General features: G+C 33.2%; 1 protein-coding gene across 7 annotated transcripts in view; it reads left to right on the forward strand.

Annotated features, from left to right (window-relative positions):
* Positions 1-14321, forward strand: part of TFEC (transcription factor EC) — a 125542-nt gene extending 111221 nt beyond the window's left edge. For all 7 annotated transcript variants that reach the window (XM_045846898.1, XM_045846914.1, XM_045846907.1 and 4 more), the window contains 2 exons: positions 9692-9839; positions 10713-14321. In XM_045846898.1, coding sequence (XP_045702854.1) covers positions 9692-9839; positions 10713-11093 — 529 coding nt within the window. In that variant the 3' untranslated portion in view covers positions 11094-14321. The remainder of the gene's footprint in view (positions 1-9691; positions 9840-10712) is intronic.
* The last annotated feature ends 674 nt before the right edge of the window (positions 14322-14995 follow it).

Here is a 14995-nt window from a genome sequence, read left to right on the forward strand (position 1 = left end):
TGACAGGCCTGACCCAAATAAGTAAAATCAGAAATGAAAGAGGAGAAATTATAACCAATACCACAGAAATACAAAGGATTGTAGGAAATTACTACAAACAAGTATATGCCAAAACTTTGAAAACCTAGGTGAAATGGACTAATTTCTAGAATCATATGTTTCTTAATCTGAGCCAAGGAGAAGCAGAAACCTGAAATAGATGAATAACAGCTAGTGAGGATGAAGTAGTAATCAAAAAATCTCCTGGAACACAAAAGCCCTGGACTAGATGGTTTCACAGGACAATTTAACAAAACATTTAAGAAAGAGCTAACCCCTATCCTTCTCAAACTATTCTAAAGAATCCAAGGAAAGGGAAGATTCTCAAACTTCTTTTATGAGGCCAGTATCATCCCAATCCCAAAACCATATAAAAACACAACAAAGAAAGAAAACTACAAGCCGATATCGCTGGCAAACATTGATGACAAAATCCTGAAGAAAATATTGACAAACCACATCCAGCACTACATTATAAAGATCACATACCATGATCAAGTGGAATTCATTACAGGGATGCAAGGAAGGTACAATATTCACAGATCAATAAACATGATACATCACATAAATGGAAAGACAAAAATCACATAATCATATCAATAGATGCAGAAAAAACATTCAATAAATTACACCACACATTCATGATAAAAACACTTAGTAAAGTGGGAGTAAAGGGAGCATACCTCAACATAATAAAGGCCATATATGAGAAATCTACTGCCAACATCATGCTCAGTGGGAAAATCTAAAAGCTTTCCCACTAAGATCAGGGAAAAGACAAAGATGTCCACTTTCACTGCTTTTATTCAACATAGTATTGGAAGTTCTAGCCACAGTGATCTGACAATAAAAAGAAATAAAAAGCATCTAAATTAGAAAGGAGAAAGTGAAACTGTCATTGTTTGCAATGACATGATAACATACATGGAAAATTCTATAGACACCACCAAAACACTCAACATAATAGTGAATTTGGCAAAGCAGCAGGATACACAATTGATATTCAGTAACTGAAGCCATTTTTGTATGCCGACAGTGAAATATCAGAAACAGAAATCAGGGGAACAAATCTCGTTTGCTATAGCAACAAGAAAAATAAAGTGCCTAGAAATAAACCTAACCAAGTAGGTAAAAGACCTGTACTCAGAAAACTACAGAACACTGAAGAAAGAAATAAAGGAAGACACAAATAAATGGAAGCATATAGTGTGTGGACTGGAAAAATGAACATCATCAAAATGTCCATACTACCCAAACTAATTTATAGATTCAATGCAACCCCTATTAAAATACTAATGACATATTTCACAGATAAAGAACAAACATTTCAAAAGTTTATATGGAACCATAAGTGACCCCAAATAGCCGCAGCAATTCTGAGAAAGAAGAACAAAGTAGGAGGGATCACAATACCTGATATCAAACTGTATTACAAGGCCACTGTGATCAAAATACTCTGGTACTGGCATAAGAACAGACACATAGTCTAATGGAACTGGATAGAGAGCCTGGAAATAAACCCATGTATCTACTAGGTCAATTAATATTTGACAAATGGGGTGGAGCATAAAATGGAGTAAAAATAGACTCTTCAATAAATGGTGTTGGGAGATCTGCACAGCTACATGCAAAAAAATGAAACTTGACCACCAACTTACACCATACACAAACATAAACTCAAGATGAATAAAAGATAAATATAAGACATAACTCCATAAAAATCCTCTAATCTAGAATATGGAAAATCTATTTACCCTGAATGGGACCACCATTACGAAAACTCACTATAATCATTCTTAAGTGTGTTTCTCTTCTTTATTGATCTGAAAAAGAGTGATTAGTATTTACATTAACTGTATTATTTTATATGTAGGCAAATTATATTTATTTTTTGTCTAATTAAAAACAGTTAGATGTTGAATATGTGTATATGTGAATCTGTCCACATAGCACAGACAGAAGAGATAACTCCCTGCTAGCTGTGATATTCCAGACATCCAATACCAATTCTGTTTCAATACATGTTATCCATTGGATTGTTGTAGCCTGACCTGTCACTCTGTGTCCCTCTATGGGGGGCACCAATGTGAGTTTCATGGTTGAATCCAGAATGTAGCCTTTTCCAATTGACTTAATTTGAGAAGTAGAGTCTGGGTATATGGGCTTAAATAGTAGCCATTTACTCTATGAAATTATTGTAATTTCATTTATTGAATTTTCAGATGCTACTATGGATAATATAAAAGTTGCAGTAAATGGCTCTGGCTGGTGCAGCTCTGTGGATGGAGTGCCATCTTGCAAGCCAAAGGTTGCTGGTTCAATTCCCAGTCAGGGCACATGCCTGGGTTGTGGTTCAGGTCCCAAGTAGGGGATGGGTGAGAGCATACACATTGATGTTTCTCTCCCTCACCTTTTCCCTCTCTTCCCCTCTGTTTATAAACAAACAAACAAACAAGCAAATAAATAAATAAATAAAATCTTGTTAAAAAGTTGCAGAAAATGAATTAATGGGAGACAGAGTGTGTGGATAAAATAGAGTAGGCAACTTTCGCTTTGTTGTTTTTTCATAGTTATATTTTATTAGTATTTTTTAAATTTAAAATATTTTAAAAATACAGTTGACCTACAATATTGTATTAGTTTCAGGTATGCACCCCAGTGATTAGACATTGTATATTTTACTAAGTAATTATCTCAGTATATCTAGTACCCAACTGACACCATTTACAGTTATTAGAATATTATTGACTATATTCCATATGCTTTATTTTACATTTCTAAAACTATTCTGCAGCAACTCATTAATACTTCTTAATCCCTTTAACTTTTTCATCCATCCCTGCAAGCATCCCATCTAGTAACCGTCAAAATATTATCTGCACCTATGTGTTTATTTCTCTTCTGCTTCTTTGCTTATGTATTTATTTTTTTAGATTCATTTCATATAATACTAGTTTGGTGGTGATGAACCCCTTTAGCTTTTCCTTGCCTGGCAAGCTCTTTACCTGTCCTTTGATTCTAAATGATAGCTTTGTTAGATGGAGTAATCTTGGTTGTAGGTCCTTGCTTCTCATCACTTTGAATATTTCTTCACAATCCCTCTGGCCTGCAAAGCTGACAGTCTCATGGGAGCTTTCTTGTTAATAACTAACTGTATTTCTCTTGTTGCTTTTAAGAATTTCTTTTTGTCTTTAATCTTTGACATTTTAATTATGATGTGTCTTGGTGTGGGCATCTTTGGGTTTGTCTTGTTAGTGACTCTCTTTGCTTCCTGGGCTTGTATGTCTATTTCCTTCACCAAGTTAGGGAAGTTTTCCATCATTATTTTTTTCAAATAGATTGTCCAATTTCTTGCTCCTTCTCTTCTCCTCAGGGCACCCCCATGATGTGAATGAAGTTGTCCCAGAGGCTCTTTACACTACCTTCATTTTCTTGGATTTTTTTTTCTTTTTGCTATTCTGAGTGGGTGGTTTTGTTTTCTTATATTCCAAATCACTGATTTGATTCTCAGCTTCATTTACCCTACTGTTTATGCTCTGTAAATTATTTTTCATTTCAGTTAGTGTATCCTTAATTTCTGACTGATTCTTTGTTATGGGTTTTATGTTGTTGAAGTTTTCTTTGAGTTCAACTATTCTCCCTCTCAGTTCATTGAGCATTCTTATAATTAATGTTTTGAACACTATCTATAGATTGCTTGTCTTCATTTTGTTTAGTTCTTCTTTGGAGTTTTGTGTTCTTTCATTTGGGGCATGTTTATTTGTCTCCTCATTTTAAGAGCCTCCTTGTGTTTATTTCCTTGTGTTTATTAAAAATATTTTATTTATTTTCAGAGAGAGGGGAAGGGGAGGAGGAAGAGAGGGAGAGAAACATCAATGTGTTGTTGCCTCTTGTACACCCCCCACTGGGGACCTGGCCTGCAACCCAGGCATGTGCCTTGCCTGGGAATTGAACCAGCAATGCTTTGGTTTGCAGGCCTGTGCTCAGTCCACTGAGATATATCAGTTAGGGCTATTTCTATGCATTAGGTAGAGGTACTACATTTTCCAGGCTTGATAGAGTGTCTAAGGTAGTAGGTGTCCTGTGGGTCTAGTAGCACAGCCTCCCCATGTGGGCTATGTATACTTTCCTGTTGTAATTGAAACTTTCTTGCTGCTGGCACATCAATAAAAGTGATTTATCCTCAGGCCAATAGGCTGACTGCATGGAATGGCTGTGACCACCAACTACAGTGGAGGATCAGCTGTATAGCCCTCCAGCCCTCGCATGGAGGAGGACTTACTTTGCTAAGTCTGCCCCTGAGTGTGTTGTTTGTGGAAGTTATTGTGTGGTGCTTCAACATAGTCTGAAGTTGTCCACTGGGTGCACTGGCTTTGGGGCCTAGCAGGAAGTGCAGACCCAAGTCAGCAGCTACCTGTATTCTGTCCAGTGTCCACACAGCTTGAACTACAAAGTGATTATAAAATGACTTCTACCTGTTCTGGGTTTGGAAGTTCTGAGGAGAGGCTAAGCCACTTATCAAGAGGTATGGAACAATGAGGCCAGATGCTGCTTGTTTGAGATATTTTAGGAAAACTTTAAGTGTGAGGCAAGATGGGCCACTTATATGAAAAGCCACTGGAAAAAGCTTGGGTGGGCCTGAAATTTTGGTGGTGCATGGTCTTAGGGAATCACCATGGTTGGGTGAATAGTGTGAGCCAAGATGGAAACTCCTATATGGCACCAACCTGCTGGCTCTGTAGGGGCATGTCTCATCAAAGGTACAATGGCCTCTGCCAGCACTTTGCCTCACAGTGGGATCTCTGGCCTTGATGCCAGACAATTCAGTTCTGCCTCATATATTCTTGGTGCCTTTCAAACCACTGCTCCAGCACTAGAGCTCATAGGAAGTATGTCCAAATAAGTGTTTGTAGGCCCTTTAGGAAGAACTGCCTAGGACTCCAAGGGCACTCCATCTCAATTGGCCTCAATTTCTGCTGTTTTTTACTTCCAGAAGTTATGGGGACGTTTTACCCCAGCACTAAAATCCGAGACTTGGGAGCCTTGTGTGGGGGCTAGGACCCCTCATTCTTCAGGGGCCTCTCTCCTGATTTTTATCTGCTACATATGAGCATGGGTTCACCTGTTTTTCATCTCTGATCCTCCTGTCATCTCATTGTGGCTTCTTCTTCAATTCTTTAGTTGTAGGACTTCCATTTAGATAGATTTCAGGTGGTTTGTGATGATAGTTGTTCTGTAGTTTAGTTGTAATTTTGATGTGGTTGTGGGAAGGTATGAATACCATATTTACCTATGCTACCATCTTGACCAGAAATCTAAGTTTCGCACTGAAAAATTATTACCATGTTATGGCAGTGATGAAGTTTACAAAAAGTGGGTCAAAAAAATAAGACTAATTTGCTGAATAAATGACTGTGACCATTAAAATGCATTAGATCAGTTTCTCTTTTTTTTAAAAAAGGATATACATTAGATCATAAAATAATAGAATGGAATTTTTCAAATTGTTTACCATAAAATAGATCATGAAATCAATGAAAAGGAGCAGATTGTGCATTTTTAAATAAAGAAGGAAAAATAGCATTGCAAACATCAAAAATATTACATATTGCACATAAAAGGGATAGTAATAACTTGTGAAATATTTGTTGCAATTTTATGCACTCAGTCACAATAGAAAACATATTTCTATGGCAGATACTTTTGAAAAAGTAGAAAAGCCAGAAATTTGCAGAAAGATTACTGAATTGAGTGAAGAGATCTGGGGCTCATCTTCTAAATATCACATGCTCCTGGGCAAATAGCAGGAACTGTGAAGCAGTTGAACTCTGAGGAACTTTCCAGCTCATGATTAGAATAAACTTATTGGTTGGCTTAGGAAATGAAGGCTAATACCTGAGGATATATTCAGTTCTATGAAGTGGCCATTTTTATGTGTCAAAAAACTTCAGAAATTTATATTTCTTTGCTAGGTCAAAATAGTAAGGTCAGAAGAGGAAATAATATAGTGAATATCTGTAGTTAAAATATACAGGTTGAGAAAATTAAATGAAAAAAAACAACTATGAGGGAAGGACAATCTCCTGACCACTGGTAAATAATAAAACCAAACAAAAACTAACAAACACAAAAAATGAAGAGCTTCTGCAGATAAGTGGTTGTGGTCTAATTTATATGTGGTTTTTATGAATCATAGTTACAAAAAATATATTAGTAGAAATATAAAATACTATCAGCATAAACTATTCTACTGATGCTATAAAATTGCTCTTGTTTTTCAACTTTTTAAATTACAAAACAGATTACAGGTTTTTTAAAAAATTATTTATTTATTTTTAGAGAGGGAAGGGAGGGAGATAGAGAGAGAGAGAGAAACATCAATGTGCGGTTGCTGGGGGCCTGCAACCCAGGCATGTACCCTGACTGGGAATCGAACCTGCGACACTTTAGTTTGCAGCCTGTGCTCGATCCACTGAGCTATGCCAGCCAGGGTACAGGGTTTTTTTTTACTATTTTTTCTATAGTTGTAATTTTAACCTACTTTTATGTATGAATGATGGTTGAGGTAGTACATGAGACCTTATAAAACTTTTTTTAAAAGATTTTATTTATTTATTTTTAGAGAGGGAAGGTGGGGAGAAAGAGATAGAGAAACATCAATGGTCGGTTGCTGGGGGCCGTGGCCTGCAACCCAGGCATGTGCCCTGACTTGGAATCGAACCTGTGATGATTTGGTTCACAGCCCACGCTCAATCCACTGAGCTATACCAGCCAGGGCTTAATAATAAAACTTTTTAAATATTAGTCTAAGCAAGAGAAATTAAACCTGCCATGGCATCTTCTTTTTTGTTATGTTTTAATGCTTTATAGTGGATGTGAACTCCTAAAATGACAATAGACTGCATTTTAAATAGTTTTTCATGGCCACACTTCTACTACAATGTATGCATTTTTATTATTTGCTTTAAATCTACATGCATTAAATCTCCTAAAAATTTTTAAGTTCTTCAAAGAAAACTATTTTGTAAAAAATGGGAAGTTAGTATAAACATTAATTTGTTATGTGTCCCTGTGCATGTGTTGGTGTTACTGTCGTATGTGATGTTTTGAATGCCTAGCTGCGTGAAATTGTCTTGGGAGAAAGGCTTACATCTTATTAATGAGTTTGGAAAACCTAAAATATATTCAGGAGAAACTTTATATGTATTTTTATTTTATTATTATGTTTTTAGGTTTTAAGTGACCTTTATTTTTGCTTCATTATATTGAAAAATTTGAAAATATGCAAGCCATATTTTAAAACTAGGAAAAACACAATAAATCATTCTTTCTACTTTCATTTCTTTCATGTACAAGACTTCAAGTAAAGGAACTCTTCCTTTATTATATCACACCCATAGTCTTGTTGATTCTTGTGATTCAGCTCCAGTGGAAGTTAGTATCCTTGGCTCCCCACAGCACAATACAGAGTTTCCATTAATGGGTTCACCACCTTCTTGCTGCCCTGTTCACCCCTTCACCTGCTACAGAAGGATTCCTATCAGCTTGTTTGCAGAGCAAAGGGGACTTGAGAAGCTATTGAATTTCTTTCTCTCCTTGGAGAGCTCTGTGCATGGCTTCTCTTGGCATTCCCAATCCTGTGCTAGAACAGGTCCTTGGATGCTCTGTATTACCTTATTTGACTTGCCTAAGCTTCTATTGAATTTCTTATTGATGTTTTCAGTCATATAGTCCTAATTTTGAGAAAACCAATTAATATAAGTTTGAGCATGTGAAACTTTATATATTAAAGTGGCTTTAAAGTAGAGTGATCATTTAAAAATTTTAAAATTGTATCATGTAGAAACGGAAGGAAGACTCATTGTGTGGTCTCTACCACCATTTTGAGGATTTATTTTTACATATAAGCAAACAGTGCTTTAAACTTGAAAGTTAGCTAGTGTTATATTTTTTCATTTTAGTCTTTCTGTCCAACTTTTTCTTCTCATGAGAAGAAATAAAACAAAATTATGGCTCAAAGGCTCCCTACCTGTTAGAGTTTTAATTCAGAAGTTCACTACACTTTTCAAATACATGTACCTTCTTGATTTAGTGACAAAAGTACTCTCTTTTTTCCTGGCCTTCTCACCATCAGATAAGTCACTGTGAGATAAATGGGACCAAAAGCTATTTTAGCCTTAGACAATTGACAAAGCCTTTTTACAGTTGTGCAAGACACTGAATAGTTTGGTGTATTTCAGTAGAAGAAGGCTTATCCAGTGCCTAATAAACATTTTCAACTGCTGGTAGAAAAATGCAGATAGACTTAATTTGTTAAAGTTAAGGAAATTGTCATCTAACATGAACTTCCAATCAGGCATATGCAAGCACATTTGTTTCTTAAAATATATGTTTCCACTTCTGATCACTTAATAAGTATATACAGGGTCTGGCACAAATAGTGTCCCTTTTTATCACAAAATCTTTTATTAAAAATCACAAGCATGTAATTCTGTAATGTAACAATATCACACTCAAAAAACCCATATGATATTTTAGGTGAAATATTCAAATTAAAACTATAAATTATTACACTCATATTATTACCCTACCAACCAACAAACCACACTCAAGCAGGCATTACTTCTGCTGGACCCTGTATATATTAAGTTCAAGATATTTTATTAAGATCATGTAAACTAAAAAATAGATGCAATGCAGTCTTTTTAAATTTGTCCTACATTCTTACTTTCTGCTGTATTTGAAACACCTCATGACTATAAATTGAAAATTCATCTAGGTTTCCCAATAGCTTCGGTTAACTTTTAGCAAATAGTTTGGCTTCATTCTCCTAAAATATTATTAACTCTCATATAGTATTAAATTTACTGATGTGTTTTCAGGTATTAAAAATCAGTAGCCTTTTCTGTAATTACAGATTATCATTCTCCTATCTCAAAAAATGTTTTATTATTTTTTCTATACTATAGACTGAAAGGTTATCTGATAATGTTTAATTGTATTTACTTATATTCAATTTATTTAAAAATAGGTATCTAGCCTTTTAAAAAGTATTAATACTTTCTGTGCAGAAATATTTGCTTAATAATTCTAGAAAGTTTTGCTCTGTTGCATAAAATGATATTACCAAATTTGGTTTTGTTTCACAATGACTCAGGATCAACATTCAAGAGGGACCTTATTTTTTTTTCTTAGAAGCATAAAAGCAAACTTATTAGAAAGTAGGTTAAAAGATTGGTACATTTGAAATGATCTTTAAAAATTTAGGCTTAAGTCCTCAGTAATGTACATTTCCTAGTTCATTAATGCAGAAATACAGCACATAGATTTTAATCTTGGAGTTAATAATAAAAGCAATTTTCACTAAAAATATAAAAACTGTAATGGTAGAATCATGATATTGCATTTAGCTCTCCCTACAAAAAGTCACTTTATTACTTTCTTTTGACACTTATTTTCATTCTGGGATTAATTTTACTATATAAGGGCTCCTTAACTATTCTATTAAAATTTCTATTCAGAAGCAATAATATCTAAGAGTGAATAATAGTCATGTAAATCATTATTTCATATTAATGTAAAAGATTTTGTAAGTTCTTATGAATTCTGCTGACACGCACAATTGTGAAAAGGTTATCTCTCCCTTCTACAGTGATATGCGCTGGAACAAAGGAACCATTCTAAAAGCATCAGTGGAGTACATCAAGTGGCTACAAAAAGAACAACAGAGAGCTCAAGAATTAGAACACAGACAGAAGAAATTAGAGCAAGCTAACAGGCGGCTTCTACTCCGGATTCAGGTTTTTATAAGAATGTTGCTATGAACCACATAGCTTAAATATGACTTACCTGTCATCAGTTTTATTCATTGGTCTCATTTATTTTTTCTTACTAACAATTATTATCCTTCTGAAGGATAAATTTGTTGCCTTTTAGACATTTATTGGACTTAATTGGAGTGCTTCAATTAAGTTTTGATTTGAAATCTAGGATCAAGATGACAAAAAAAATACATAAGGCATGACAACAACTAATAGCAAAATGCAAAACATTGAATCAATTTTATAAACACACATAATATTATTTCAGACAAAAAATAATAAAGTAGAACATTTGTTTCTTTAGATAATATTGGACACTAAATTCTCCTTTACCCCTTTTATTTCTTTAGTAACATTGCTATGGATTTCATTGCCTCAAGGCATATTGTGCAAGTTTATATTAAGTCACTCCTCATCTGTTCATGTGACAAAAATATTAAAATATGGATTTTCATAACTATCAGGTTTTTTATGTGAGTATGCTTATGGCCAGGTAAAGCACTTACTTCGTTTCCATGAAATGGTAATATAGTGAGAAATTAATCTGGAAGAATAAATGGAAGATTTTTCACTCTCTCCAAATGACTGTATTGGAGTCTGAGTCACTATGGGACCACAGTGTACTCCTTTAAAGGACAAGGATATGGACTTTAAAAATTTTTTTCATATTTTTCTGAGTATTATTTTTTAGGTGATAAAAACATCAGATTCTATTATTTGCAAGAATATTTATAATTTGTATTACTTTTCATTTTGAATACTTGGAAATATTTGGTTTCATTTCTGATTTATTCTCTAGTGTTAAGTGCCCTTTCATAGTCATTATTTAATTATTCTTGTTTGAAATTGCAGGAACTAGAAATACAGGCTCGTGCTAATGGTCTTCCAACCCTGGTTTCACTGGACCGAGTTGATTTAGGTGCTCATGTCACCAAAGAACAGACTCATCTTGAGCAGAATTCAGTAGACTATTGCCAACAACTGACTCTGTCTCAGGGAACAAGCCCCAAACTCTGGGATCAAGCTATGGCTTTCTCTGATCCTTTGTCACACTTCACAGATTTATCATTCAGTGCTGCTTTGAAAGAGGAACAAACATTGGATGATATGCTACTGGATGACACAATATGTCATTTAGGAACAGATCCTCTGCTATCTGCCACTTCCTCTGTAGTTTCCAAAGAGAGTAGTAGAAGAAGCAGTTTTAGCTCAGATGATGGTGATGAGTTATAAAAAATAAACACAGTCTACTCATCAACTAGGAAACAATTCTATTCTGGTGCTGTGCATTTATATCTGTGTTTCATGTATTGCTTTGGCTTCATTTTTTTAAAACAATATATTATTCATGAAAAAGTGGTGGATTAAAAACAACAGTAGAATAAATTCACAGGAAGAGGAAATATGGTATTGAGGAATTACTGAAGGCTAAAACATATTATTCTTCTCTGACTATAGAACCTAAATCTACTTAAATTTTGTTTTCTGGAAAGAGGTACAACATAAGAAATAGCTATTTACTGGATGTATTATTGTAACAGACTGCAAAGGGTAAACCTCTGAAATATACAAACATTTTCTTAGTTATTCACTTCCAACTCCTTACTATTCAACTCTTAAAATGGTTTACAAGAATCTTGATCAATAGATTTGGAAGTTCATTTCCTTTCTCTACTGCCTGGTGAACATGTTGTTTAAAGTTCAACCTTCTAATAAAAATAATTATAAAGATAAATAATCTGTCAGTTCATAATTGAAAAGTGAATCCATAATAAACATTAAAAGATTTCAAAATAAATCTGGTTCCTAAAATTCATAAAAACTGGTTTCTAAAATTGTATCCTAATTTTGCTAGTCTGTTTAATTACATGCATTGTAAAAGTTTCTTTGCATATTTATGGAAATATGCCTTGTTCAGAATAACCTTTCTCAAGAATATGGATTAGAATTTTATGACTTCACACAGATATACCTCCATACACTTGCATATAATACAGGTAATATATTTTTTCTTTCACTCTTCTGATTTTCTATTTTTCATTAGAAATCACATTTTAAATTTATTTTTTTAATCAAGAAGAGATTTGGGGTAATCATTCAGCAAATGAACTATTTTTTAAAAAATCCTGCTACTATGACAGTTTGTCAGGTATCTAAAATTTATCACTATGTCCAATATTGAATGTAAAATACTTAGTTGTTGATATGGTCTTACTTCAGATTGACAAAATGTTGAGAATTACATTGCCAAGTGACAAAATAATTTGTGAAACAGAGCTCTTATTATATCCAGCTGTGAATTAAAGTTCTGTTCTCATAAGTACTTAGAGTACTCTATTGATTTTTGTTGCTAGTATTTATTAAGAATATTTATGTTTATAATGCTTTACTCAAATTTTTCTCTCTTGAACTTATTTTAGGAATGAGAATTTACTTACCAGATATATTGCTCTGTACTAGACCTTCATAAATGGTAATCTGATCAATGTGTATTTATTGAGGGATACTCAAAACTGCAGTGTCCTGTGAAAATATACAACAGATAAGCAGGATGGTATGGTCTTTCTCTTCAGGGAGTTATCAAGATCACATGAAAAAGAACAAAAATTATAAACAATATATAGAATTCAAGCCTACATGGATCAGCATAGGGTACAGATACAGACAGAGAAAATGAAAATGAATAAAGTCAGGAGAATCACAAAAATCTATGTGAAGAACAGAATTTAACTAATTTGGAAGCATAAATTGAGTGAAAGGGAGGGAAGATAGAGCAAAAATATCTGAATGATAAAAATGAAAATAAATAAGTATCTTAATGTAACATTATTAGAAATAGAACATTCATCTGGCCACCTTAAAAGATGCCTGTTAGGGAGTTCTGAAAGGTAACATTGGCAACAGGTTGTGAAAGCCCTTGAAAACTAGAATAAAAATGACATAGTGGAAATAGATTTTTTAATTAGGAAGAAATCTAAAAAATAAAATATTTCTGTAAATTATTGATGTGATTGAAATGCAATATTTCATGCATATTAACTTGTTGATAAACTTTCATAGTTTTTGGTATTACATGGAAAATACACCATCACAAAATTTGAGATAAATGATGAAAGAGGGAAAATATTACATTCTTATGGTATAATAATTATCTCTAGCTTAGCTTACAGCATTACCTCAGAGTTTAGATAATCAATTTTCATCATTTAACATGGAAAAATAATTTTTAATTTATAGGAGTAGTCATTAAAGACAGATAGATGATTTATGGCATGTAAAAGAGAGCAATGAGATATACTTTTAACTTTATGATAAAATTCTACTTTACTATCTGAGTTGATAATTTAATATTGTAAATCATAGAGAAACAATATGTTTCTCAGTCCATGGGAAACATATCATTCTGGATAGAATCCCACTTTTGCTCTCATATTATCAATAATTCTCTTTATAGTTTGAGATGAGTTATACTGATGATATCATTCCTTCATCATCATTTTCTATCCAAAATACTACTACCCAGTCCTGAAACCCAATTTTTATTATCATAGCTAATTGTAAGAACTTGACACAGGATATATTTTCAGTCTGGACCAAAGAGATCTGGAAAAAGAACGAATATTTTTTTTTTTTTTTGCTATTCTCAGATTATAATAACAATTAGGGGGTTGTAAAATGGATAATGGATTTTGAAAGGCAGAGTAAAGAGTGGCACTGTGTCACAAATAGACCCTCTCCCCAGAAAAACATAAAATTGTATATACAATCAAGAATTTGCATGCACCAAGAGGTTTTAAGGACCCCTTGAATGTGTCCTTGGATCCCAGGTGTGGAATCCCTGCATCAAGTCTGATACTTCCATATATTGCATTGTAGCTATACAATTGTAGTTGTATTCATCAAGAGTTAAGTGCATAGTTAATACTGTATATAATGATGGAAGAGGGAGCCCTTGTTATCTGAATATCATTATCCCAACACCAATAGTGATGAGGTTTCATAGGAAATTGAAAGTGTACCAAATATTAGACAATCTACTGAGGGAGTTGTTCAGTTATAAAATAGTCCCCTTTCAAACACCCCATTATATATGTATGACTCCTGCTATATATTTGTTAAATATTTATGGGTCAGTTTCTCTATGGCTACTAAATTTGTAAGCATCTGACAGTAAAAATTTGAATGATACAAATAAATAACAGAGTAAAAACATGTAAATCCAAAAGCAAAATTATTTGAGTAAATAAAAATCATGAGTGATCCTTGGCAAAATTCATTGTCTAGAATATTTTTGCAGAAATTAGACATATTAAGATGGAGAGAGTTATACTGTTTATCAAACAATTTTGTCAAGAAAAAGCACTAACTATTACTGGACTATTGACACACTATTAACCAAGCCTGTTCATTCAAATAATTAATGCATAATTGCAATGATAATAAAGACTTTGTGAAAAATAAGATTAAGTAATTTTATTTCCACTATTTTTTGGTATCTTTTCAAGGTAATGTTGCATCCAATCTAGTCTCTCTATTTATTATAAAACATTGGCCACCTTTACATGGATTTACACTAAGCAACCTTTCTATCTCCTAATGATCTTAACAAGGGTCTCCTATGATTTCAAATAGATCTTCATAATTTCTTTTTAATTATTTCTTTTTGAACTTTTCCCATAACTGAAGAATATATAAACACAACACATTTCCTCAGCATACAGATAGTGATATCAGTGACTATAACTTTGTTTATGTGGGCACAGAAGCTCTAAATAATAAATAATGAGATGAACTGTGGACATTGGTAAATAGCCTTCTTGCTCCTTCTTTTTTAACTCATATTTTCTCTCACATAGCTGTAAATAAAATATTTAATAGCTCTTAAAAATTAGGCACAATAAGGTTCTTGATTTAGTTTACTCATTTACCCTTATGTCAGAGGAAAAGTTAGATTTTACAATGTAAAACAATATATTTTTCCTATTTTGATAGATTGCATCATATTGTCATTTTCTTGTACTTCAAAATATTATGAAAATGCTTTTTGCTGTTGATATTGTGGAATTTAGATATTTAAATAAGTGGTAGAACTAATGTTTTCAATGATTTTAATGTTTTTAGAATATCTCTAGGCT

The sequence above is a fragment of the Phyllostomus hastatus genome, unplaced genomic scaffold (genome assembly GCF_019186645.2).
Source record: "Phyllostomus hastatus isolate PE091 unplaced genomic scaffold, TTU_PhHast_1.1 phas_contig_118, whole genome shotgun sequence".
Lineage (NCBI taxonomy): Eukaryota > Metazoa > Chordata > Mammalia > Chiroptera > Phyllostomidae > Phyllostomus > Phyllostomus hastatus.